The 26,904-nt window shown below is 33.7% G+C and overlaps 1 protein-coding gene across 1 annotated transcript; it reads left to right on the forward strand.

Annotated features, from left to right (window-relative positions):
• The first annotated feature begins 7,374 nt into the window (after positions 1 to 7,374).
• Positions 7,375 to 26,312, forward strand: LOC131939700 (neprilysin-1-like). Its single transcript, XM_059298161.1, has 21 exons — positions 7,375 to 7,526; positions 7,968 to 8,000; positions 9,171 to 9,332; positions 12,950 to 13,030; positions 13,214 to 13,419; positions 16,295 to 16,480; positions 16,628 to 16,714; positions 17,459 to 17,604; positions 18,405 to 18,498; positions 19,158 to 19,286; positions 19,481 to 19,579; positions 19,824 to 19,901; positions 20,118 to 20,221; positions 20,416 to 20,474; positions 20,602 to 20,653; positions 21,601 to 21,668; positions 24,124 to 24,254; positions 24,824 to 24,889; positions 25,020 to 25,118; positions 25,335 to 25,411; positions 25,951 to 26,312. Exons 1-21 carry the CDS (start codon positions 7,388 to 7,390, stop codon positions 26,048 to 26,050), a joined length of 2,196 nt encoding a protein of 731 aa, XP_059154144.1. The 5' UTR covers positions 7,375 to 7,387; the 3' UTR covers positions 26,051 to 26,312.
• Positions 26,313 to 26,904: the final 592 nt, after the last annotated feature.

A 26,904-nucleotide genomic window follows, 5' to 3' on the forward strand; every position in this document is an offset into this window, starting at 1 on the left:
AGAATATGCTTCACTAAAATGTTTGTGTTTTTCAACACCAGCAGACACTTAGTTTTTCTTAACATCTCGCTTGACCTGGAAAACTGTCGTCATCGAGTTTACGCCCCAGCCTCGATCGGAACACTGACAGCGAGTGACCACCACCAGTGTATTTTTTTAAGTCATCGACATCACACCGTCAAACGTAATGGCACCACACATACACTATATCTGCTTTATCTACCTGCTCTATCTACCTGCTCTACCTGCACTATCTACCTGCTCTATCTACCTGCTCTATCTACCTGCTCTACCTGCACTATCTACTTGCTCTATCTACCTGCTGTACCTGCTCTATCTCCTCTACGTGGTCTATCTACCTGCTCTATCTACCTGCTCTATCTACCTGCTCTACCTGCTCTATCTACCTGCTCTATCTGCTTTATCTACCTGCTCTATCTCCTCTACCTAGTCTATCTACCTGCTCTATCTACCTGCTCTATCTACCTGCTCTATCTACCTGCTCTACCTGCACTATCTACTTGCTCTATCTACCTGCTCTACCTGCTCTATCTCCTCTACCTGGTCTATCTACCTGGTCTATCTACCTACTCTATCTACCTGCTCTACCTGCTCTATCTACCTGCTCTATCTGCTTTATCTACCTGCTCTATCTCCTCTACCTGGTCTATCTACCTGGTCTATCTACCTGCTCTATCTACCTGCTCTACCTGCTCTATCTACCTGCTCTATCTGCTTTATCTACCTGCTCTATCTCCTCTACCTGGTCTATCTACCTGCTCTATCTACCTGCTCTACCTACCTGCTCTATCTACAGAGCGTGCTAAGGGTTTAATAACTAAAGCAGTGTGCTTCCTGTACATTTCAAAGGACGGTCAAAGTGCGGTAGATTGTTTAAAAATAATTTGGATAACGACGACGTTGAGTGGCAAAGATGTAACAGGTGGTTGTGAATAAAGAGTAGTGTGATGTAGATGTTCACGGGTTCACGGGTTCACTGGTTTACATCATGCTTCATTACATCAGATGGATGCCACAGTAGATAAGTTTAAAGTAAGGTTACCATATGTTTATCTATCCTAATATACAGAAGCCCAAGTGCGCACTTCTCTCTCTTTCTCTCTCTCACTCTCTCTGTTTGCAAGTTTTTTAGGCGATGTGATCAGTATGTTCAACGATATATGGAGAACTTGAAGATACGGATTTTTGTTTAGAATAATATGAATGATGTCCTAAATGTACAAACTAAATTTTATTTAAAGAAGGAAAATAAAAATAAAGGTATTTTTCAGTGTAGAAACACAATTTTAATTATGCAACCGGAAAAGCGTTTATTGTTGTGAAAAGAACGCAATAAACAATGACGTCACATGCCACATGTTTTAACTACAGAAAGTATACAAAACTAATGGCGTCATCTTCCGATTTTAGAATATGAAGAAGAAAACTATTTCATTCAAATTTGATTTAGATCTATAGATCTACTTATCAAGACGTACGCTATGAAACGTATACAATTTCTAGACCAAAAGTCATACAAACTACTTTAAAAAACAACATAAATACCATTGAACAGCCGGGTTTTTAACAGAATAATTTAAGTGTCTTGATCAGTGTTTGCATTTAATATGGTGCTGTGTTGACTAATAATGTATAGAATTTAGTTTTTCTAATAATTACTGGTAGCCTTTGTTATTTTAAATATACTAGTATTTAGCTTTTTAGTTATTTCTTTGATTTTAAATGTGCCGGATTTTTTAGCTATTAGGTTATTTCTTTGCTTTGTCACTAATATCTCAACGGGTAGTGTTGCGTTTTGACCAATAACTATTTTATAAATTATTTTTTCCAAATACGTATAACATCAAAAATATATAGGCCTATAATTCACGTGTAACGGGTACCGACGGCTAGTGGTTTACTGGTTTACGTAATGCTAATTGTTAAATAACTAATGCAGTGTGACAGTTTTAAATTTCAAAGAGCGCCAGATTGTTTTAGAATATTTTAGACAAAGACAATGTTGAGGGGCAAAGGGTTCATGTGTAACAGGTGGCTGTTAATAACGGGCAGTGTGGTTTAGATGTGATGTGCATGAAGTGTTATATGATGCTGATGACGTGCTGTGTGGTGTTGATATGAGTGGCGTGTTCTGTGCTGTTGATGTAGTGTAGTGTGGTGTGGATGTTGAGGGAGAAATACAACCGGCGCTAGGTTGATAGTGTTGTCTTTTTCTCTAAACCGAAACCAAACCAAAATCACCAAATTACCTTAAAATTTAACCTGAAACGAAAAATGTTATTGAAAACGGATTTTTATCAAAAAATCGGCATTTTAACCTGATTTACACGTAGTTACTACAAAAGTCGCATTTTAGAGTTTCTTACAAGCGCCTTTACAGTACATGGGGAGAGTTGGGTGCGAAGCTCCCCCCCCCCCCCTCCCCCACCCCTCATCCTGAAATAAGTCTACCGGCGTATTCAACGAAATAGTATTTATATAGAAAATATACTTTTATCGGTGTTCGCCCCCTCCCCAGAAAATTAAGTCCACACACACCCCTAAAAATTTAAAGTCTCCACCCCCCCCCCCCCCCCACACACACACACACACCTCCCTGTCCGGAAAAAGTCTACAAGAAACACTGGTCGCTTTTGTAGATCATAGATAGACCCTACTTCTATAATATAGACCCGTTTCTCACTTTTTGCCGCTAAACCTCAATCATGAAAGACTGTGATTGACGCAAAACGTAATCAGCACACAATATGGACGGACAAAGCCGAATGAGGAGAAGCCGACCAAGATAGGGCCTACGGCAAAATCATATGTAAACACAATGATGAGCCTAAATTTATTTCATAATAATTTTCCACAGTGTATTTAACAAAATACATTATCTTACAGTGTTTTAACTTATTATTGTTATAAACCTTAATGCTTTTGAAGTTTACGAATACACTACCGAAAAAATTACCGAGCAAATTAATAAAAAACCAAAATTTTACAATTAATTATTAACTATTAAACGAAAATATTTCTTAGAATATTTTTGTAACTTTTATTCTGTGACTTTTTCTGTATTTTTTTTCCTGTGACTTTTTTTTCGTTCACTGTGTATTTTACACCAAAGTGGGCCGCTAACGTAGTTTGATTAAAATACAACACATTGACCAAGACTCGTTTAGACAAACAATGCGGTTTGGTGAGGTGGGGTGGAGTTATGATACAGTGGAATCAAACAAAATAAAAAAAACCGCTGTAAGATGATTCTTCAACATATATAAAATGCTTCGCAGCCCCCCTCCCCCCACCTGAAATCTATTTCTACACACTGGATTGGTAAATAATGTAGCAACGACTGAAATGTATCATCTGTGTGTGAATGTGTATGAAGGCGGTGAGAATGGGTGGAATTCGGGGTTGGGTATTTCATATAGTTAATGTGAGGGAAAACGTTACCTATTATTTCCTTTGAAGCCAGTATGATTTCAACAATAAAAAACTCGTTTAGATTGTACATTCTTATAGCAAAGCAACCTGCTTGGTAAAAGAAATTTACAATGCGCTGATTGTGACATGACCTAAAATATAACTATTTTTTGTTTTACATTTCATATTTATATCAATTATGAACTAGAATCGTAAAAAAAAATACTCCACCCCACTTCAACCCCGTCTTATTTCTTCGCCATAGAAGGGCCACCACTTTATTTTTATTTTAAAAAATACACATTGACCTAGCCACTTTTGTAACTACGTTGCGGTCTGCTGTTAGGATTAGGGCAGGGGGGCTGGAGAGGGATGATCAATTCGAATCTAACACAATTCAAACCACTTTTAGTTGATAGTATAACGAATCCTAAATTCACATATTTGAAGGGTTAATAGTATACCCACGAAACGCATTTAGAATTTTGTTTAAATGTCATTTCTATTAGTTTTTAGTGTGTGTGAGTTTGCATTGAGCAATTCATGGAGTGTATGCGAGGACATCTTTACCGATTATTGATTTTAAAGCGTAATACGTGAAATTAGTACATCTGATAGTTTTGGTTTCTGGATACATTTCGTGGCCATTTATTTCAAGAGGATAGTGTGGTCAGTATTACTCTCAGCCGCCTTGTTTTTAGAAACAACCAGCAACATTTTGAAATGTTTTCCACTTCCTTTTGGTAAGTAAAGCTTTAAATACATTTTTTTTAAAATTATAGTAGCATGTGTATTATAGGTGATAGTAAGAATCGGTCCTTTATATTGCTTATAATAACATACTAAATTTTAAATTATAACCCTATGATGTTAACCTTTCAAAGCCAACCCACCCCCATTTTGCACATACTGTGATTGCGATAAACGTCCAAACCATCATCGCTCTCCACCCCACCCCCCCCCCCCCTCTAAGGGGATATGCTCCTTACAAAAATCACCAAATTCCAGGTTTTTCGTCATGATGGGTTTCTTGTACTTTTGGATACTTTGACCATTTAAAAAAAAATAATACACTTAATGAAAAAAAGTGTGTTTAAAATACAATTTTTCTTACCCTATTAATTGCACATTTTGAAAAGAAATGTAGTTCGATATTGTAAAATCCAATAAGAGTTTGGTGGATAATATAGGCACTAATGATACTTTTCTCCATACAATTTATTGAGCACATGGTAATACCTGTTTATACGTCAGAAGTTATTTTCTTTTACAAAGGGGTGTATACATTTTGTCTCATCTATGCGTGGTTAGTTAATGAGATTACAGATTTCCTATATAATTTATTTTTATTATTAAAGGAACAGATGCGTTACTACAATACCACCCGTTCTCTTTCTTGAATCAAACGTTACACTTTTAACCTCGAGCACATAAGACTTTTTTTAATGCGGTGGAGAAGACGGGGGAGTGCAATATCCTCATTGAAACCGAACGAAAAATAATTCACCGAGGTATTGACCTTGAATGACGTTGCGGCATTCGGGTATACTTTTTCCTCTAAAAAAAGGCAGAATAATATTTAAGGTCGCGCTTATTAAGTCACGTTGTAGACTTAATGAGTAAAAGAGGGACGGTTCGATATGTATACCGACCACTCAAACGACGTTTTTTTCTCGCGCAGAAAACGTTAGCGGGCGAGAAGCGGACGACAATGTTAAGAATTTTGAATATCTAGAAATAGATTTTAAAAATATTGTCTAAAATAATCAGTGCCGAGGCCAGGTTATTTAGCGCCCTAGGCAAAACATTTTACAACTCCCATCCCCTCCCCCCCGGAGCGCAAAATTGATATTTCGTCCAGGGTAATGAAATAGCTCGCTGCGCCTTTATATATTAACATGTCTATAGTTTATATAACAGAGTTATTAAATATTACCATTTAATAATGCCTTCATTTTTGCACCCCCCCCCCATGGATAGAGCCCTATCCATATCTATATATCTTATCAATATTCTCTATGAACTCACAATGACCCGTCTATAAAAACGGGATTATTATTCCGCTGACAAGAAAAAGTGAACGGCGGTCATAGGATGTTAAGATTTTTTAATATATATATATATATATATATATATATATATATATATATATATATATATATATATATATATATATATATATATATATATATATATATATATATATATATATATATATATATATATTATTACAAATTGCTATGTTCAGATTTTTTATCTTGGTATTATTCAATGCAGTTCAATTATTCAATTAGTCTTACACTGAACTCTGTTACACAATAACATAAGCTGTTGCAGTGTAAGTTTCAATCGATTTCAATCATATCGCACACAGTGGTATACTTCAGACCGTTAATAAGAGGAATGGTGGGGAGGGGAAGGGCGAGTATTATTAGGCTAGATTTTAGCAAACAAAAGCACACGCGAGTGTGGCGTAGTCCGGTTTTTTGAGGTTGGGAGAGCACTGAATACTTGAAAGGGGGCCATATTATTTTACTCTGGTAAATTTATAGCCATATATATATATATATATATATATATATATATATATATATATATATATATATATATATATATATATATATATATATATATATATATATATATATATATGTATATATATATATATATATATATATATATGAAAAATCAAAAACTCGATTTTTTAAAAAGAACAATACACAACATTCGTGATATATCAGCTTCTTTAGATTATAATTGTTTTAAAAAAACATGAAACAAAATTTGTTTTTGCTAATTGAGTCTCGCTAATTACCTGTGATTCCGAAGGTATGTCTCGCATTTTCTTCTCGCAGATTACCACCTCGCCATTTCGCTTTCCGCGTCTCGCAATTTCCCATCACCCCTTCTAATTATGTGGTTTCTTAGAATTTATTTATTAAATATATTAAACCTTTTAATGTATTAGACATACGGAAATAATCTAATACAGTTAAGTTTATAATAAGTACACACTACTACGTGACTTTCCAGTACCCCCACGCATACTCATTGCATTACGTGCACAAATCACTCCTACCCACACCATTACCTACAACTTAAGTACACACATTCTTCTCCCTGTTACACCAAACACGCCCAGTCACATAGAAAACAATTCAGGTCAATGTAGCAAAGACAAATGCGCAATCGGAAAAAAGCGCAAACAAAAAACATACCAATACACTTTAATTTTGTCATATTTCGTGAAAATATATATATATATATATATATATATATATATATATATATATATATATATATATATATATATATATATATATATAATATTCTCTTCATGGGGACCATGCGAGACACCACGTAAATGCACGTCGTTACTTCCCAGCTCTCTAGGCATATCGCTACCACCCTCAACCCCTACCTGTCTGGTGAGCTATGGTTCACGACGAATGTTTACAATAGTAGAGCCGGGTCGATTTAGTGACTGCTATTAGGGGCAGAAAATTTAGTATTTAAAGGATTTGAAACTATGGAGAGGTAACAATTTCTGCTTGATATTTTCATTGTCGTCTGTAAACTGGACGACTGCTTTGACGGGCCGTTGGGGGGGGGGGTGTAGTGTCGAGTTAACAAATTGTGAATTACTGAAAAGTAAAAAATAAAAGAATTAAATAGCGGCGTATGCTACGCTGCGGGTCGGCTCGTATGTTTAATTATGCTACAATGTAGGCTACATGTGGTAATTCTTACTAATGTCTATAAATGCTCAATTTAAGGAAACAAAAATGCCCTTGTGCACTTTTTTGTGCGCAGTTTTGTTTTCCGTTGCGCTTACTTCCGTTCACAGAATGGGTTAGCTAATGTTTAAACAGACTCACTCATACACAATCTAATACAGGGGACATAACCCAAATGTTTTCCCCCCAGCTTCACCCAGGGCGGGCCATGCACACGGATGACGTTGCTAGAAAAAGTTCTGCTGCTGCTGTTGCTGGCAGTGGTTGCCGCCCTTATTGCTGTTGTCATCGTCTTAATCGTGGAGAAAAATAAATCCCCGAGCAGCGCCCAGGTGTCTCCTGCAATAGCGGCGTCAGGTGATTATTTCTGTCCTCTCATAACGTATGTCGTGCTAATATTGTTTCACAACTAGGGGCATTGGCGGTGGGTCAGGTGTCATAGTGTGTATGGGCATAGTCCCTATTTTGTAGAACAAAATTTTGTCACATTGGTAGATGGTGGGTTATATAAATCGTATAAAAATTAATTGGTTGTTATCACTAGAAATGACATTTAATGTTTTTTTCACGTATAGAGGAAGGAGAAAAAAATATCGTATTTTTATAAAACATTATAAAACGTATAACACTCCATTTACTTAAACGTGTGACAACCTAGCGTGGGTGTGAAACCTAACGTAGATAATGTTGTCAAACAGACTTAGTCATACACAATGTAATACAGGGGACACAATCCAAATGGTGTTGTTTTCCCAGCAATAATTTCTGACATTATAACCCATTGCTTGTAATCCACAGATGTCTGCATGTCTCAAGAATGTGTCAAGACATGTAAGTGCCAATTACATTTTAATTTCCCTGTCAAAAACATCTGCACTGCACATTTGTTATTTAAAAACTTATATATATATAAATATATATATATATATATATATATATATATATATATATGTATGTGTGTGTGTGTGTGTGTGTGTTTGTGTGTGTATATAGGCTATTTAAAACACTTTTAAATCAAACGAGCGAAATTTTCATTTTACAATACACTAGAAATTAACTGTATAAGTTATACAGACATAGATAGCTTGCTCGTATTCAAAGAATTGGAAGTATTGTAATCATGCAAAAAAAACTCGAAATCGAGATTTTCATAAATCTCGCTGTTTTACGCTTCCCTGAGTCGAAAAAACACAGTTTTACAATTGTGTCTGTATGTCTGTGTGTGTATGTGGATGTTTGTGTCTTTCTGTCTGTCAACACAATAACTTGCGTACCGTTACAGCTAGGTTGATGAAATATCATATATAAATATTATATCAAATTTGTAGTTCTGTATCAATTTTTCTGCAATTTCCGATAAACGACAGTGGAACTTATTCTACTTTTAGTTTTTTAAAAGCCTATAACTTGAGCACTGCTTTAGATAGATAAACGAAATTTCATGTATAATTAAAATATTTAATTCTATGCCTTCTTTATGATTTTAGGCAATTTCCGTTACTGAATAGTTTAATCGCTTTGGCTGCTAGCGCAAAGGTCTCAAGTTCGAACCTGTGACTGTAGGAAGTCCCTGAGTCCGCCCAGCTCTGATCGGTACCTGACCTATGTTGGGGAAAATAAAGACTGACCACACCATCCCTTTAAATGCCGAGGTCAAGAAACATATGAACTCTACTTCAATGGATCTCTAGGTCTAAAAAGCAATGTTTATTGTCATAGCTTGACATAAGAGTTGTATGCAAACCAAAACTCTAACCCTAACCCCGCTTGACATGAAAGTTTTATGTAAACCAAAACACTAACTATAACCCCGCTTGACATGAAAGTTGTACGTAAATCAAAACTCTAACCATAACTCCGGTTCACACAGAAGTTTTATGCAAACCAAAACTCTAACCATAACCCCGCTTGACATAAAAGTTGTATGTAAACCAAAACACTAACCATAACCCCGCTTGACATAAAAGTTGTATGTAAACCAAACTAATTGTCCTCTACCAGCTGCTAGTGTGGCCAGCAAAATGGACTTAAAAACTGACCCGTGTGATAACTTCTATCAGTTCTCCTGTGGTCAGTGGCTCAAGGAAAACGTCATCCCAGATGACCAGTCCAGATTCAACATGTTTCGAGTCTTGAAAGATAAAGTGAACATAATTTTAAAAGGTATGAACGTCAAGAGATTCACCCATTAAACGCTGGAAAATGGTCGCTAGTGGTCAGTTTATATCACGTCTAACCCATATTTATGTATTATATATATTGGCTGTGATAAACTGCTGTTATAGAGTGAACGTTTTGCTTTGGTTCGTCAATTTTTTCCCCTTAGAACAGGATTCGGCAACCTTTTGAGACGGAAGAGCCAAAAGTCACAATTTACCAAATTTCCCAGTTTTTAAAGAACCACTAACATTTTATTCCAATATAATATCATATTTGATTAGGATTATATATATATATATATATATATATATATATATATATATATATATATATATATATATATATATATATATATATATATATATATATATCTTTAAATATCAAATAATTTTTATCCATTTAAAAGCATACACACGTTTCGCAGAAAAATATTAAAGTATTTTATCTAGCTCTGCTAGATTAATAAAATCAGTAATCAAATTATATAATTTTAATTATTCAATACTATTTACAATAGTTTGGCCTTGCGTGCCTTTTGAAAGTTTGTTTAAACCTGGCTCATATCCTGTTGTTTTCAGTTTCAAACACGCCTATAGATTTTTATCTGTTATTTGGCTTCTTACTTATCTTTTATATTATATGCATGCAAGAAAACGCTTACTCGCATGAATATGTTGTCCCGAAGATCTTCTGCACCCCAAATGACTTCTTCACCTCACTGTAGCATCCTGGAAGACTATTCCATGGGTCAAATATGAGTCCAGTTGTGCAGCGAAACGTGCATGGTTTTCTGCACCTCCAAATGTCCTAACTTGCTCTTGAGATCAGTAAACTTACCACTCCACATATGTTTGGATTTCAAATCGAGCAATTTGATTTGTGGAGAACCAGCATCAATTCAACATAGCCCAAAGTTAATCACATTTGTTTTTGTGTTGAGAAAATCTACTATGAAGGTTAGAGTTCTTGCATTTGTTTTGAATTGCTCAAATCTCTCAGTTAATCCATTCTTCATTTTGTTTATAGTAATGCTGAAGTGATTTATGCTAATAGTAGCATTGGTTTTATCACATTTGTTCTACATTTTTTTCGAAATAAAGTATATTACCGCTTTCCGTGTCTTCAACAAAACGAAGTAATTTTTTTTGTCGAAACAATCTTCTTCAAGCAAGGCATAGGCTGGGTTTTAATTTCCTTTCAGTTTTACATTTAGCTCTTTTTTTTATTTGTGATATCCAATATGAAGTTGAATGTTTCAATTTGGGATTGACAATTTAATAGGAAGTGCATTGAAATAGGGAGTAACTAAATATTCTAATAGAATAGCGAGTATTTATTTTTTATGCTTATTATTTTATTGTTCATTACCGATTGTTGCAGAACATTATTTGATGAATTGTGTAAATAAAATAATTATTAATATTTGTGCACATAGCTGAAGAGCCGCATCTCGACATCAAAAGAGCCGCATGCGGCTCGCGAGCCGCAGGTTGCCGACCCCTGCCTTAGAATATCTTTGTATATTCAGTCATTGAATCTCTTTGTAGATCCAGACATTTTGACACTCGGTATTACCCAGTATCATTGGTAGACGACACATTTGTATTTCGTGTAGAATATATTCTTATTTTTTTTATCGCTAGATACGATTCGAATGGCGATAATTGTAAAGAAAAGATTATTGTCCATCGTGACTTACTAATCAGATTTGATAGATCATGACTTTGCTTATTGAACATCTTCTAATGGAGTCTAAATTTAACAGCTGACATCTTGAAGTTTGCCTGCAGCTGCCCATGCTATAGAGCACGGGTTCCCAACCTGGGGGTCGCGACCCCCCTGGGGGTCGCGAAGGTCTTTCTGGGGGGTCGCCAACTGGTATACTAAACCTTAGTAATTTGAAACAAAACATAAATATTTAGAAGATTTTTTAAAATTCGGCTTCATTAACATCACTGGAAATGTAATAGAGAAGAAACAAAGCGCACTGTACAAAGTTGTTCTCAGTCACGAATCTATGAAATCTTCAAAACTAAAACTCCATTTGAGACGAGTCATTCGGAACACACCAAAAACATATGGAGTTCTTTCGTCGCCAGAGACTTGATCGAACTGGAAGTTTTCACCAACATTAGTGCAAGCATCAAATGAAGTCGCGATAGAAAATGCCAAGCAAAAAAAAACAATAAGGGAAAATCTCACCAAACGCTGCATGTACTTAAATGTTAAATAACACATTTTTATCGAAATTAAGCTTTCACCATTGTTTGCTTTTCAAGTTGATAAATCAACAGACGTGAGTTCGTGTTTGCAGTTGCTGGTCTATGTCTATATTCATGCGGATGATAGCAAAGAAGAGTTGCTCTTTATTGAAGATAGCATGGTGAAAATAAATACCATTTTTGAAACTGGATGATTAAAATGGCTTAGAACGGCTATGTGGGTTTGTACGGATGGTGCGCCATCTATGTTTAGCTCAAAATCGGGCTTTCAGAAAGCAGAAAAGATTTAGCTCCCTAACCACTGCCCTAACCAATCGACACCAATAGTCCATTGCTAGTATAAGTCGTAAATTATATAAAATCTGGAGCCTTCAAAGAACTGAGCAAAAACATTGATATAGATCACGAGGTTCTGCTCTTCTACACTGCAGTACGCTGGCTGTCAAACGAAATCTGAAATCAAATTGTTCTTGGAAGTGCAAAGGAAACAAGACTTTTTGGTATACTTAAAACGACATAGAGTGATTGGAGAGAGTTTCATACCTAGCAGATGTGTTCGAACATCAAGATAAGCTTAACCTGAAGCTTTAGGGAAAATGAACGAATATTATAACTTTCCATGATAATCTCGGGGCATTTTTATCAAAGCTGTAAAATCGGTAAAGAAAATAAATCTTGGAAATATTGTAAATTTGAGAAACTCTGCGGTGTGGTAGATGAATCTGATTGTGGGATAATTAAAATTTTGAAAGAAGCGATTTCTGGGCATCTTGAATCTCTTGAAAACGAACTGCATCGCTATTTCTCTGAGCTGAAAAAAGAAGAATCTACATTGACGCATTACCCATTCTCTTCTTCCCTTGATGTTGCCAGCATTCCCGATGAATTACAAGATTATTATTATCTGATTTACAGAATGATTCCGCGTAAAATGAAAAACTGTATACACAATTTCGGTGTAGTATTCACCATTCATACCCAAACGTAAAATTGATTGACTTTTCGAGAATATATTTTCAACACTATTCTTTGATTAAAAACAAAATTAAGATAATTATAATGACATAGGTTGGCGTTAACAAAAATGGTTGTTAATTAAAAACTTAACCACGAAGGTTTAGTGAATAGTATGCAATTTTACTCATGCTTTTAAAATAGTTATCAAGAGTAGTTCATATTGAAAGTCTAATAGAAAATCTTATTTTAGTGCTTATTAATTTTCATACTAATTTCGGCTTTTTAATTCTATGGGGGTCGCGGGTCACTTAATTTTTATAAAAGGGGGTCGCCACTCGTAAAAGGTTGGGAACCACTGCTATAGAGCAATTCAATCGAGCCTATCCGTGTATACAAAAAAAACAGTTTAAAACATCTAACTAAGATGTTATTTCTCTCTAGATTTGTTGGAGCAACCAGATAAGCAAGACATTCCAAGCATTAAGAAAGCCAAGGATTTGTATGCATCATGCATGAACATGGGTAACTACTTCCTTAAACAATTAGTGTGTGTGTGCGCGCGCGCTCGTACGCGCTTAAATGTATATAAATTAACACTCCATTTTTGCAAATGCAGCAGTAATAAAATTATAAAATATAAAGGCCTCTCCCTCTGACGATAAAAATAAAAAGCTGTTTTCTAGCCCAGATTTTTATCTACTTCAGACCAAATCAACAAGCTGGGAGATGGCCCAATCAAGCAATATCTGGCCGACACTTACGGCGGTTGGCCGTTGACAAACAGCTCTTGGGACGAGGGTAGTTTTGATTTGGCCACGACGATTGCTAACCTTCATCGAAACGAGCTCTACATAATAATTACGCTGTACGTCTCCTCAGACAACATGAACTCTTCCAGATACATCATGCAGGTAATTTAACTGTCAGAGTTCATAATTAAAGTTGTATTGTTAACAGGTGACATCATCGAATTGTGTTAACAAATGCATAAAACGAACGCACAAATCATTGTCATGTTAAAATTATTATACCATCTCAAAAAAAGATTACCTCTACTGTATCTTCAATTTGCAATCATCAGATCTGAAGACAATCTTTTAAAAAAAATTTCTATAACTAAATCATCTCTTTGAATATGTATAACTAGGTCTCTCAACTATGGAGGAATTGGCTATTTTATAGGCCATGAAATCTCACATGCCTATGATGACAGTGGTAACTTTTGTATTGATTCCTGATTTTCTTCTTACTTTTGCCACACTCTTAATGTGGTAACCTTTGTATTGATTGCTGTTTTCTTCTTACTTTTGCCACAATGTGGTAACCTTTGTATTGATTGCTGTTTTCTTCTTACTTTTGCCACAATGTGGTAACTTTTGTATTGATTCCTGGTTTTCTTCTTACTTTTGCCACACTCTTAACTAATACATCAATATTACATGTTTGTGCTAAACCTCTTCATTTCTGTTAGCATCAATTAGAACAAATAGTTCTGCTTGTATACTATTGATTGACGTGACTATTTGCTTCACAATGGGGGGATTGGGGGGGGGCGGGTTGCAGACGCACCGGGTGACTCGATCCTATAGGGTGACACCAAAACAAAATCTAGTTACCTATAATGTTAATACATCACACATAGGCTTATTTGCTGCTCAAGAGGGTGAAACTATCGGGGGTAGGGTGACCCTTATCAGTTTAATACATCATACATAGGCTTATTTGTTGGTGGAGGGGGGTGACACCATATCTTATACAAATATGTGTTTATTTTGGACTTTATAAGTACTATAGTTAATTTAGAATTTAAAAGGAAGGGGGGGGGACAACTACACTAAGGGGGGCGGCGTGGCCTAGCAGTAGAGCGCTAGACTGCTTATCAGAAAGTCTCGATCTGGAATCCGGGTTCAAGTTAGTAGAACTTTTCTGAGTCTACCCAGCTCTGATGGGTACTTAACTCATGCTAGAGACTAAAGCCAGCGTTTAGAGTAAAGCCAGCTGGGTATAGTGCTCACCACACTATCTCTTCAAATGCCGCGGTCACAGAAACAGGTGAACTCTACTTCACTTGCCCCATCTGGTTTGAAAAGGAAAATTTGAATTGGACTAAATTCGTTGACACAGTGGTGCTCCTACTGAGGATAACAAGTGGCAGAACTACAAAAAACAGGGCCACCCAGCATATTTTTGGCCCCATATATATATATATATATATATATATATATATATATATATATATATATATATATATATATATATATATATATATATATATATATATATATATATTGTTTTTTTTTTTTACAAAACTACTATCAAGGTGCCAGTGGCGGAATTATAAAAAGCTTAGTTCTTGGGGCGTTAGTTTGTACACACTACCACAAACACGCCCCGGTTTACGCTGATGGTGAAAGAAACACCGCTCGGCGATGGCCTTGGTGTCAGAGGCGTCACCGGGCTCTCGGGACACAGCCCCCACCCCCCCCCCCCCCCCCCCGGCAGAGGCCCCTAATGCAGCGAGACCGGTGATTCAAGTAGTAAACCTATCCCCCTGTGCAGGACACCCAATTAACGGACCCCAGGTGCTTAGATAGCCACTGGGGATCTCGGGGCATTCAACTACACATATTAAACAAATGTTAGGACTATGAGTACTCAAAAACTTCCCAAATTTTCATTGCGGTAGCATGAAGGGTGTAGTAATTCATAAAAGACAGACACACGATGTTCATATGTGCAGCTGTATGTGCCCATCTCACGCGGAGGAAAACCTTCTGATTTAAGGGACATCCATAAATGACGTCATGCTTTTTTGACGACTCACAAAAGGCTAGACCTTTATTCCTAAATGGCGTCATTTATTAATATTAATTGATTATAAATTTCAATAAATTCATTTTCTAGTAAGATTTTAAAAAATGACTTGCTTCCTTGTTTTATGAATACGATTCATCAAACTAATTAATAACATGCTAGTAAAGTAATATCCGCTGACTAGTGTCAGATACAATGTGAGAAAGCTAGCAAGTTCGCAAGCGATTCATTTATCTATTCGCTACTTTTAATGCTAAGAGCAGAGAGGAGTAGGGGGTCTGAGAAAGGAACTTAAAAGGGAAAACAAAGCGCCGATGTGCTTCTGTCCATCAGTAACAAAGCTGGGATGGTCTCAACTACTTTTCATAAAGCTTATAGTAAAACACTCAAAGGAGAGAATTCAAATTATACACGTTTACTATCGTATATTTTGTAAAAACAAATAGAAGAAAAATGTACATAAAACCGAAATTATTGTAATTATATTCTTTATACATATTTGTAGAATACAGGATAGTACAGAATAGTAGTTCTACCAATACAACAAACGAACATTTTACATTATAAAATCACAATGGATTGTGGGCCCCTAATCAACGCTTTAAAGAAGCAAAAGTCGTCTTAATATATAGCCGCCTCTCGCGCAATGGACTTTGATTTATTTTCAAAAGAATTTTGCCGACAACAGCGTGTGTTTGGTTGTAGGAGAAAGAGGACTCCGGATGGTGTCAATAAAATAAAGATAATCCAACCGCAGCTACAGTATTCTTTTATAAAACAGCCATCAAGTCAAAAATGCATGAACATTATTTTTTTATAGATTATGCTCGGCTGTGGGCCACTAAACGGCCTACCACCCCCCCCCCCCCGCATTGCGGGGTCGGGGCACTGTAGTTCCGCCCCTGAGGATAAGATGTATGTTTTAAAACTCTCTAATACATCTGTAGATAGTGGACCTTATTTGTTTTTCAGATAGACCAGCCGTCGTCATTCGGCCTGCCAGGACAGAAGTATTACCTGGTGGAGAGAAACGACACAATGCTAAAAGCTTATGAAGAATTTATTTACGCTGTGGGTAACCTCATGGGTTTCGCTAATGCTAGCATTGCAGCTCAGGATATCAAAGATATTGTCGACTTTGAGATTCAGCTGGCAAATGTACGTTGCTTGCTTAATATTTTTATAAACAAGTATAGACTACCTAGATACTACTAACACTTTTATGTTCTATAACGTTTGAAGTTTCAAAGCCTAAATTTTGACTTTATTGTCTATTAATTATTTTGGGTAAATATTTTCCTGCAGATATCAGTCCCTGATGAACAACGAAGAGACAGCAAAACATTATACAACCCCATGACGCTGAGAGAAATTATTGGGAACTACAGTCAAGTAAGTGGTACAGGCTCTTTCAGCCATTTCTCCGGGAAAAGTAAAGGTATCCCCCACACCCCTCCTGGACAAAACAGAAAAAAATGTATGTAGAAAATATATATACTTTTATCAAATAATCCCCTGGAAAAACAATGTCTGAAAGAAACCCTCGAACGTGGCTGGTATCAACATTAAACTAGTCTGTCTTAAAACTGCATCAACTGCACAAACTTTTAGTTGAAACAGGGGTGAAAACTGTGTTATTATTTGTTGTTCCATGTAACATTGGGTGGATGTCAGGCACACAAGAGAACTCTTACCTCTTGCTAACCTGAAGATTGTGACACCTGCTCCTAGTTAAACCTATCTGTTGGCTCGTGAAATATGGGGCAGATTGTTAGTTACAAGATGGATGCTTCTGCTTGAATTTTACTGCATAAACATTGCGTGCACTTTGAAATTTGATTGTTTTATGGATGCAACATATAAAACAGGAAGTCCAAGATTAAACGCTATATACAAGATACAGATGCAACACATCACAAAACACATAAAATAAAACACATCAGATAAAACACATCACAAAACACATCAGAACAAACACACAAAACATACAAGAAAAAACACAGAATAAAACCCACACATAAGACAAAACACATTAAATAAGACACATCTGATAATACACATCATACGATTTATTTTATTATGAGAGATAAATGAAAGATAATAAAAAGCCCACGTTTATATTCATATTTTTCTCAGCAATTCAATTGGACAAGTTTTTTCAATCAAATCTTCTCAAGTCCCGAGATCGGCCTTACAGATGTGACTGGTGATGAAATTTTGATCAACTTGTCTCCCTTGTACTATGAGCGTTTATCAAAGGTGCTAGAAGCCACACCAAAAAGGTTGAAATTTAAAATATTCAAAATATTCATCTCTATGTAAGCGGGTGAATGGAGGATTTATTTTGTATTATATTTTATGGCGTGCGAATATGTGCGTGAATGGCCAACTGGTCAGCGGCTACGGGGTTTCCTCTTCTGGCCGAAGCGAGTATATAAACCGACTGAGCGCTCGGATCTTTCTTTCTTTTGACCTGAGTCGAGAATGTAGGTCTGGTCAGTTTCTCTGTGGGCTCTTGGCGCACTTCGTGCGTGAAGTAAGGTTGCTTTTTCAACTTGGCTGGGTGTTTTGTAGATATAGTTTGGTAAGTATTGTTTTGTTTGTTGTTTTGTTTATATGACATGTGTTTTTGGTGCGAATATTAGATGGCGTTTCGATTGCCGTAGGGGATAGATAGGAAGGTTGTCTGTGTGTTCAGATACTAGACTATCCGAGGCATTGAAGGTACATAATGTTCCGTCGAACGTTGTGTGTTGTGTTTCTAGTTTTTTTTTTTATTTTATTCACAATCTAGATAGATCTATATCTTTTCTTAAAAGATTGGTTCCATTTTTGTAAACTAAATTTTATTAAATTTCTAAAGTATTTTAGTGTTTTTATCTAGTCTACGGTTAGGATTTAACCACCGTGGCTTTTACCACGGTTGCACTGACCGGACAGTTAATTAGATAAGCCTAGGGACATAGTATAGTTATACCCCTAGCAGGGCTTACATCTAGATACATGTATTAGAGATGTTTGAAATTTAAAATAACCACCAAGTCTAAGGACAATAGTTAACTATAAAACTCAACTTTTTAAGGACGATAGCTAACTTCCTGATGTGGCGTCTGATCAAGCAACACTTTGATGCTATGGGAGACAAATACCTGGCAGTGCAGGCTGTGTATGATAAGGCAAGGACACTGACATTATGACCCTACACAATAAAATAAGCTGCTAGACATCAGGGTAGTTTTAAGATAGAGCCAAAAATATGAAGAAAGTGTTTAGGATCTACATTTAGGCATTTTAGTTATTTCTTTATCTTAAACATATGTAAACCTATTTGTGGTGGAAGGTTTTAAAATCCTTACAAAAAATTAACTAAATATTTCATTTAAAATCCTAAAACGTGAGTTCAAAATCACATTATGGACTTTTTATGGTTATCCTGTTATTTATCTAGGATTATTTTTCTGATTCCCAAAGTGTTTCATCATATAAATCATAAAATCGGAATTAAAAATACTTAAAGACTGACACTGAAATCTACCTGTGTATATTATGTAAATCACATTGCTGTTAATTTGTTTTAAATCTCTAATCGTTTATTTTAAAAATTATCAGAAATATACTTAATGTTTTTAATGAATTAAATTATATTTTAGTTTTAAAAGAAAACAACTGATGCCCTCTATGATTTAAAAAAAAGCAGATTCTAACTCACAGCAGTGCAGGTTTACAGTGCACATTTAAAAGTGGACTGAAATAATTATTATGACCACCAACCTCTTAATGTTATTTTGATTATATACAATATGATTTTAATAACATTTATTTTAACAAACAACAGGTCGTTTATGGCACTACTGCTAGAAAACCAAGGTACAAGATTTGTGGTTCCTACACAACCTCAGTTCTCTCCCTTCCGGTTGCACAACTTTATATAAAAGACAACTTTGATGTTCAAGCAAAGAATATTGTAAGGACTTTAAAAATTTGAAAGAAAAATTATTTTAAAGTTAGTTTCTGCTTATAAGTATTGAACTATGTAAAGTTGTAGGTATGGGAACAGATCTTTGAAGGACTTTTGGTATAAATATAGTTCAATAAGCCATGTAAATCTGAATCATAATGTAAACTGTTTGACTGTAAAATATTACTTCCCCTGTGCAGGCATCTGATATGATAACACGACTCCAAGCTTCCTTTAATGAACTTCTGGCTTATGTGGACTGGATGGATGAAGACACTAAATTGGTAGCCAAGGAAAAGGTAACTGTTTGAATTTTTTGAACTGTTTTGAAGTGATATTTAATTTTTTGACCTATGTTTTAAATAGTTTTTACACCATTAAATTAAATACGTAAACCTTCTACATAGTTTAGGTTTAAGCTACTTAAAATAAATAATGATAAGACAAATTTTTTTTAGCTTAATTAATAGTTGTTTTTACACCATTTAAATTTTAAAGCTACTTACAATCTGATTAACAAAAGTTAAATTTTTGTTTTCTTAGAATGCGTTTATATTACCAAAGATTGGTTATCCTAAGGAGGTCCTCAATAATACTTACCTAGAAGAAGCATATAAAAATGTAAGCATTTAAGTTTATTATATTAATTATTTTGTTAATTTTGAAAAAGTTTTCTTAATGTATGGCAATTATGTTTTTGCTTATTTCTATGTAAAATAATCATGGAAATCTCTTTGTCATAAATTATCATATCAATCTCGCTACAAAATACCTAGTTTTGTGTAAGTTTCATAAAATTCATAAATGTGTTCTATTATCAAACATCTCTGTTCACAGCTAACATATGATGTTAAACATTTTTTCAATAATATCCTGACTAACAAAAGAGAACATTTCTTTGAATGTTTTCGACAGCTGAGGAAGAAGGTTGATAAAGAAAAGTAAATATTTTGTATTTATAAATAAAAAAATGTTTTGTCACACAGGTCCTACATTTTAGATAACTATAACATAATATTAACTTGTCTAATTTTTGTGTTGCCTGTTTGGTTCTGTTTAAATCCTGGCCATTTTTGCCTTAAATAAATGTTTTTAGTTACTTGTAGTCCTAAAACCATACATTTTTAACAAACAGATGGGCCAAAGCACCATCAACTATAAATGCCTACTACAGCTCATTAAAAAACCAGATCAGTAAGTTGCTAACTTTTATGTTTTCAAGCAGTATTCCCTTTATTTAATTGTATTTAGAAGCTTCTTTAATAAAAGTTTCTTGTGTGTGTAAATGTGAACAAAATTCTTTGAATTATTCTTCTTGCAGTGTTTCCTGCAGGCATCCTTCAACCACCATTTTTTAGCAAGAATTTTCCAATGTAAGTTACATGCACTCAACTTGTTTGTATTTGTAACAACAATTTAATTTAATCAACTGCATCAACAAAGTTTGAGAATTAGGATGTAAAAGACAGTTAACCTTCCCTCTAGTCTCAAAATTTAATTCTACTCTTAGTCATCCAAGTTGACTTAATTAGTAAACCAAACAACACCACTTAACTTACTTGTGCATTTAAAGGATAAACAACATTTATTATGTTTAGGGTAGTTTTAGATATGACTCATGATTAATGATCTAATTTTTTGTACTACTCTAATGAGCTGTTGAAACATAGTCCTCATTCAAGTTGATTAAATATATTTAAATTCATTAAATAATCTTTCTGAAACTGACATAAGTTGCACAATTTTAAAATATTATTAAGCAAGAAACATAAACAGCAAAAAATACCTAATTACATAATATGGTTATTGACTGTGACAATTAAAATACTCTTTGAGTTTCTAAAAATGTAATAGGTCTACAAACGAACATTTTTTATTGTTCTTCTGATGTCTTTAAATTTTATTTGCTGTTAATTTAAAACTGTACTGCTTTCAATGATTTTCAATTTTGTAATTGTGGAAATTAATTTAGATATAAGGGACATTATATCTAAAATATTTTTGGATATAAGGAACGTAATATTTCATTCTGTTTCAAGATATTTAGAAGAGGTAAGGAGAAATGGTTAGTTTCATTTGAAAAAAATGTAACACAAGTTAGAGATGGAGTGATTGTTCTTGAAGATGCTGATGGCAAAAAGGTCTTGCCATGGTTGGTATGCTGTGGTGCAGGGGTAGTGTATTTAGCTATATGATTGGTTAGTGGAGGGGGTGGTTTAATGTTTCTTCTCTAGATATCATGGTGTGTAGTGTAACTTTCATCAGGGGAGTTTTAAAGGTTTGTTAGCTGAGATAGTTATACCGTTTGCCACTATTCCAGGTCAATGAACTATGGAGGTATAGGGATGGTTATTGGTCATGAAATAACTCATGGCTTTGACGACAGAGGTGAGAGGTCAAAAAATCCTTTAATAAAATGGGAATCCCCAGCTGCATGCACTAATTATTAGCTGGCCTAGGAGGTGGTGTGTATAACATGTATCAACATTATACCCTGCTTCATTTTCACTCAATGTTTTACATTTTGCACATAAATTTGTAATGTGTATGTAATCACATAGTATTATCCTTCTTACCTTGAAACAGAGCCAGGGTTTAGCTGAGCATTGGGTTTTAATTTACTGTAGGGTTAAGATCTAGGGAATAGTTTAGATTTAGGGTAGGGTTTAGATTTAGGGTAGGGTTTAGATTTAGGGTATTATATTTTAGACCGTATCAATACTGTTGGTTTCATGTTTCTATTTGTTTTGGCCCCTTCTCTTTCTCATGCTAAGCAGTATGGTACATGGTACTCATCAACTGTAATAAAAATGACATTGGTTTTCATTTTCTTTCACGGGCAATAGTTTTTCATTACACAGTTTTTGTGAGCTGCTGATATTCTGTGATATAAATAAAAAAATTATAAGGTCATTATTTATTAATTTTAGCCAGTTTAGTTTTTACTTATCTTCTTGTATATAACAATTTAAATGTACTATGTGTAGCTAATACCCCAATTAAATTCCACTTTCGATTTCATTTTGATTGAGCTGCTTGTTTGATAACACATTACTTACTAACAAACATTTGCTTATCTAAGTGAACTACATGTCTGTGATTGTAGTTTGGTATTTATTATTTTATTTTAAAAGTAGCATAACATTAAATTGTATTAAACTTGATAAATGAAAAGCAACACATTTTAACTGACTCCTATAAAACTGTTTGCTAAAATATATCTTGTACCATTATTCTTATGTTCAAATCAATTTAAATTCATAACAAAATGTTTTTATGCATTTTATTGTATTTTAAAATGTTTCTAAGACAATAGAAACACTGCAATTTTTGCCATTTATTAAATAGGATGTGACTAAGGAAAAGGTTGTCTTTTATTAAAAATAAAATCTGTTTAATATTAAAAATCTACTTGAAATTTTGTTAAACTTTGCGCTATTTTGGTTGTGATGGGTAATTGTATTCAGGAGTAAGAAAATTAACTCTGTCTGATCATTGTCGTGTCATAATTATTATACCATCTCAAAAACAGATTAACTCTACTGTATCTTCAATTTGCAATCATCAGATCTGAAGACAATCTTTTAAAAAAAAATTCTATAACTAAATCATCTCTTTGAATATGTATAACTAGTTCTCTCAACTATGGAGGAATTGGCTATTTTATAGGCCATGAAATCTCACATGCCTATGATGACAGTGGTAACTTTTGTATTGATTCCTGGTTTTCTTCTTACTTTTGCCACACTCTTAATGTGGTAACCTTTGTATTGATTGCTGGTTTTCTTCTTACTTTTGCCACACTCTTAATGTGGTAACCTTTGTATTGATTGCTGGATTTCTTCTTACTTTTGCCACACTCTAAATGTGGCTATCTTTGTATTGATTGCTGTTTTTCTTCTTACTTTTGCCACACTCTTAACTAATACATCAAACTTATATTTCCTGCATGTTTGTGCTAGACCTCTTCATTTCTGTTAGCATCAGTTAGAACAAATAGTTCTGCTTGTATACTATTTTTTATTTCTCTATGTTAAGCTACCTTTTTTTAGTATGCTAACCTTGTGATAACTTAAATCTCTTTATTTGTGTTATGTAGTTAACAAAAAATAGATTAACAAATATTACATTTACAATATAAAAATGATAAAATTTAATCAAAGTAATTAGATTACCATACCGTCTTAAATCCATTATATAACTATGCATCATAATTGTATGTAAACAAAGATTGTTTTAAAAAATAAATTATTTAATGTCTTATTTTTTTTCAAAATCTGTATTTATAATGAAATTATATATCGAGATCTATGTATAAAGTTTTTGATTAATAGAAATATTAAAAAATGTAGAAAATATCCTCTTTTCTTTAAAATGCTAACTGTTTTTGCTACAGCCTCTAAATTATTATCTATCTGTCAACAACTACCAACTCTGTTATTCAGAACTTCTGTGTGAAAATTCTTATCGTTCTGCATCTGTTTTAATTATTAAGTGGAAGCATACTTGGTTAAAATGTATAATTTCTCAGCCATCAGAGAAGTCAGCTTTAACAGTTACAATAGGCTTAAAAACTCTCAGTGATAGTATCAATTTAAAAGAAATTATTTCTTATGATATATTTATAAATATAACTATTAGGTCTACTGTTATTAAAATAATGAGTCTGCTTATAATATGTATTATTAATAGACCTAATTTGTCTATTTTAATTAATATTAATATGTTAAAGTTGTTCTATACCCATAAAGCTGATTGATAGAATTTTTTTAAATAAAAAATATTTTAACATTAAGTTTACATATACAAATGAATATTAATTTTTGTTCTATATTATTTACAGGACGGCAATATGATAAAAATGGAAATTTAGTAGACTGGTGGTCCTCATCTGCTATAGATAAGTTCAAGGGCAAAGTTAGCTGCATAATAGAACAATATGGCAACTTTACTGAACAGCTGACAAAAGAAAAAGTAAGTTTCAAAAATATTTTTTTCTTTCATAAACTCTAGCTTGAATTTTGACATGTAAAAACAATTATTTCATTTTTGCATTTTAAAATTAGCCTACTTATATAAACTTTAATGTATTCATTAAAAAACATTTCAAATGACATCTACATTTTTAATAAAATATTTTTTTTTGTTAAAAATGTAGATGGTCTTTAAAATGTTTTTAAAAAATGTAGTTTGGTAGCTTAATGCCTGTTGATCTAAAATTTAATTATTGCATTCATTTACAAATGGGTAGTTTACGTTGAATATAAATTTACAATCTGCCATCAAAGAATATGCAATATTGAAGTATTTTAATTATATTTTTGTTAAAAGATATTTTAATAACTGCCTTTAACATGTGTTAAAATAAAACAGCAGGTTTGTCAAAAAATGTTAAAATACAACAAGATTAGTTCATGAATTAAAATCTTTTAGACATAAAAGATAAAACAAGACCCTACTACCTAAACAACATCTTAGACGATTTGAACATTTATGAACTTTTTTAACTGATGTACTCAAACTGTTGCTATTATTTTTCACAGCTAAATGGAATCAATACACAAGCAGAAAACATAGCAGATAATGGTGGCTTAAAGCAGTCATTTAGGGTAAGATGGCAGCTTAACTTCCGAAATTAACAGATGTACTTTCTTCTAACAAATACTCACAACGTCTTTAATGTGGTTCAAATGTTTGCTATGTAACCATTTTAACAGTATGTTTCTTTTCCAAATAAAGGCATACAGAAACTGGGTTGACAAACAAGGGAAAGAGGAGCAAAGGTTGCCTGGTTTGAATTTCACCCATAATCAGCTGTTCTTTATCAATTTTGCTCAAGTAAGTTTTAAAATATAATAAAGTTTGTGATAGTTAATAAAAGTAATGATAAAGGTTTTTATTTCAATTTCAAAGTAGTACATATGTCCTAATCCTAAGTTCTCATTACTTTTCTTTATTTTAACGTAAGTTTAAACTCTGTTTATCAAAGTTTATTTTTAGCAATAGCAATATGATTTTTTTTAAATGAACATTATGAGATGATAACTTTTGCAGTTGTGGTGCAATTTAATGACAAAAGAAAATGCACTTAAAACAATTAAAGTAGGAGTTCACAGTCCAGGTGAATTCAGGTCAGTGGCAAAAAAAATTCTTTTGATCCTACATAATATTTTCATTAAAGATAAGGGGTCATCCATAAATGACGTCACGCTTTTTTTGACGATTTTTACCTCCCCCCTCCCCTCCGTCACACGTCGTCACAAAAAGCCAGACCCCCCCCCCCTAAAATGACGTCACACCTCAACCTACAACCCCCCTCAAAATTGCAGTTGAATTTTTTTAAAACATCGATATTTTTCCAAAATCTTGTCTAAACTATTACAATTTATTACAACAGTTATCTAAAACGCGAAATAACGTCTAAATTTCGTTTTCTAACATTCCTTTTTTGTAATGCAAAAATGTGACGTCGCAACATCTGAGCCCCCCCCCCTCCCCCTCATCACACATCGTCACAAAATTACGGACCCCCCCCCCTCCCCCCTACGAGTGTGACGTCATTTATGGATGACCCCTAACGTCTACTGACCTTTATGTAAATTATGTTTAATGTTAAATAAAATTTAATGAAAAAAGATTTAAAATGTAATAAGTTCTTTACCTTTCACAGAGTTATTGGAAGTGTCCAAAATTCCAAGGAATTTTCTGAAGCATTCAACTGCCCCCTTGGTTCCAACATGAACCCACAGAAGAAATGCTCAGTATGGTAACCTGTTGATAACCCTGATATGTTCTGTTATAAAAGTGATAACACAGCCTGGTGACGATAAACTCAACAGTCTTCAATTTTGTCTTAACTCAACTTTAAATTTGATTACAACTCTGATGATGAAACTTCCATAAATCAGACCGAATGTTTACAATATTTGTTCTTTGCCAACTTTAATAAAAACTCTATTGTAAAAACAGATAGCACTGCTATTCAGATCAGATTAGTTTTCTAATACTTTTCAACTTTGCTATAGTTATAAAGAATAAAATGTGCTAAACAATCCACATCCATCTCTGTTTGTAAAACTTCAGTCACTCTATTGAAATCATCCAGACAGCATTTTCACATGTAGAAATGAGTAGGTATTGTGGATCTGAGAAATCCTGTAATCATTTTCATCTAACATTTTTATGTTATTTTTCTATTTTATTTTATTAAATTATTACACATAACAGAATAGAATTAAATTATCATTTGTATCAAGACATAAAAACTGTCAAGAATATATATCTTTATATTTTGCTTTATTTTTAATTGATTTATATATAAGTTGCAAATTTAAGTATTATTGTTTTTTTTTCTAAATTAACACTTTTTATTTAAATATTTTATAAAATATACTAGAAAAAAACATTAATATTGTAACTTTTCTGTTGTTGTTTTTTTATTGCTGCTAAATAAAGCACATTTTTTTGTCATTGTATAAAATCCAAAGCGAAATATTTTTTTTGTTTGTAGAGGAAACGCTTGAGGAAATATTAGTTACTATTTTAAAAAACAATTATATTATGTATTCTGCTTTAATAATGTTGCTTGTGAAAACCATATACGCTGTTATAAAAAATATTCTAA

The sequence above is a fragment of the Physella acuta genome, unplaced genomic scaffold (assembly GCF_028476545.2).
Source record: "Physella acuta isolate Inbredline_101_S28 unplaced genomic scaffold, ASM2847654v3 ptg000290l, whole genome shotgun sequence".
Lineage (NCBI taxonomy): Eukaryota > Metazoa > Mollusca > Gastropoda > Physidae > Physella > Physella acuta.

Excerpts from the sequence above, each read along its gene's own strand:
- LOC131939700 (XM_059298161.1), top strand. The coding sequence starts at position 7,388 with ATGACGTTGCTAGAAAAAGTTCTGCTGCTGCTGTTGCTGGCAGTGGTT. Across the intron at positions 13,420-16,294 it reads CTTCCAGATACATCATGCAG|ATAGACCAGCCGTCGTCATT; the intron begins GTAATTTAACTG and ends TTTGTTTTTCAG. Across the intron at positions 16,715-17,458 it reads TTATTGGGAACTACAGTCAA|CAATTCAATTGGACAAGTTT; the intron begins GTAAGTGGTACA and ends TATTTTTCTCAG.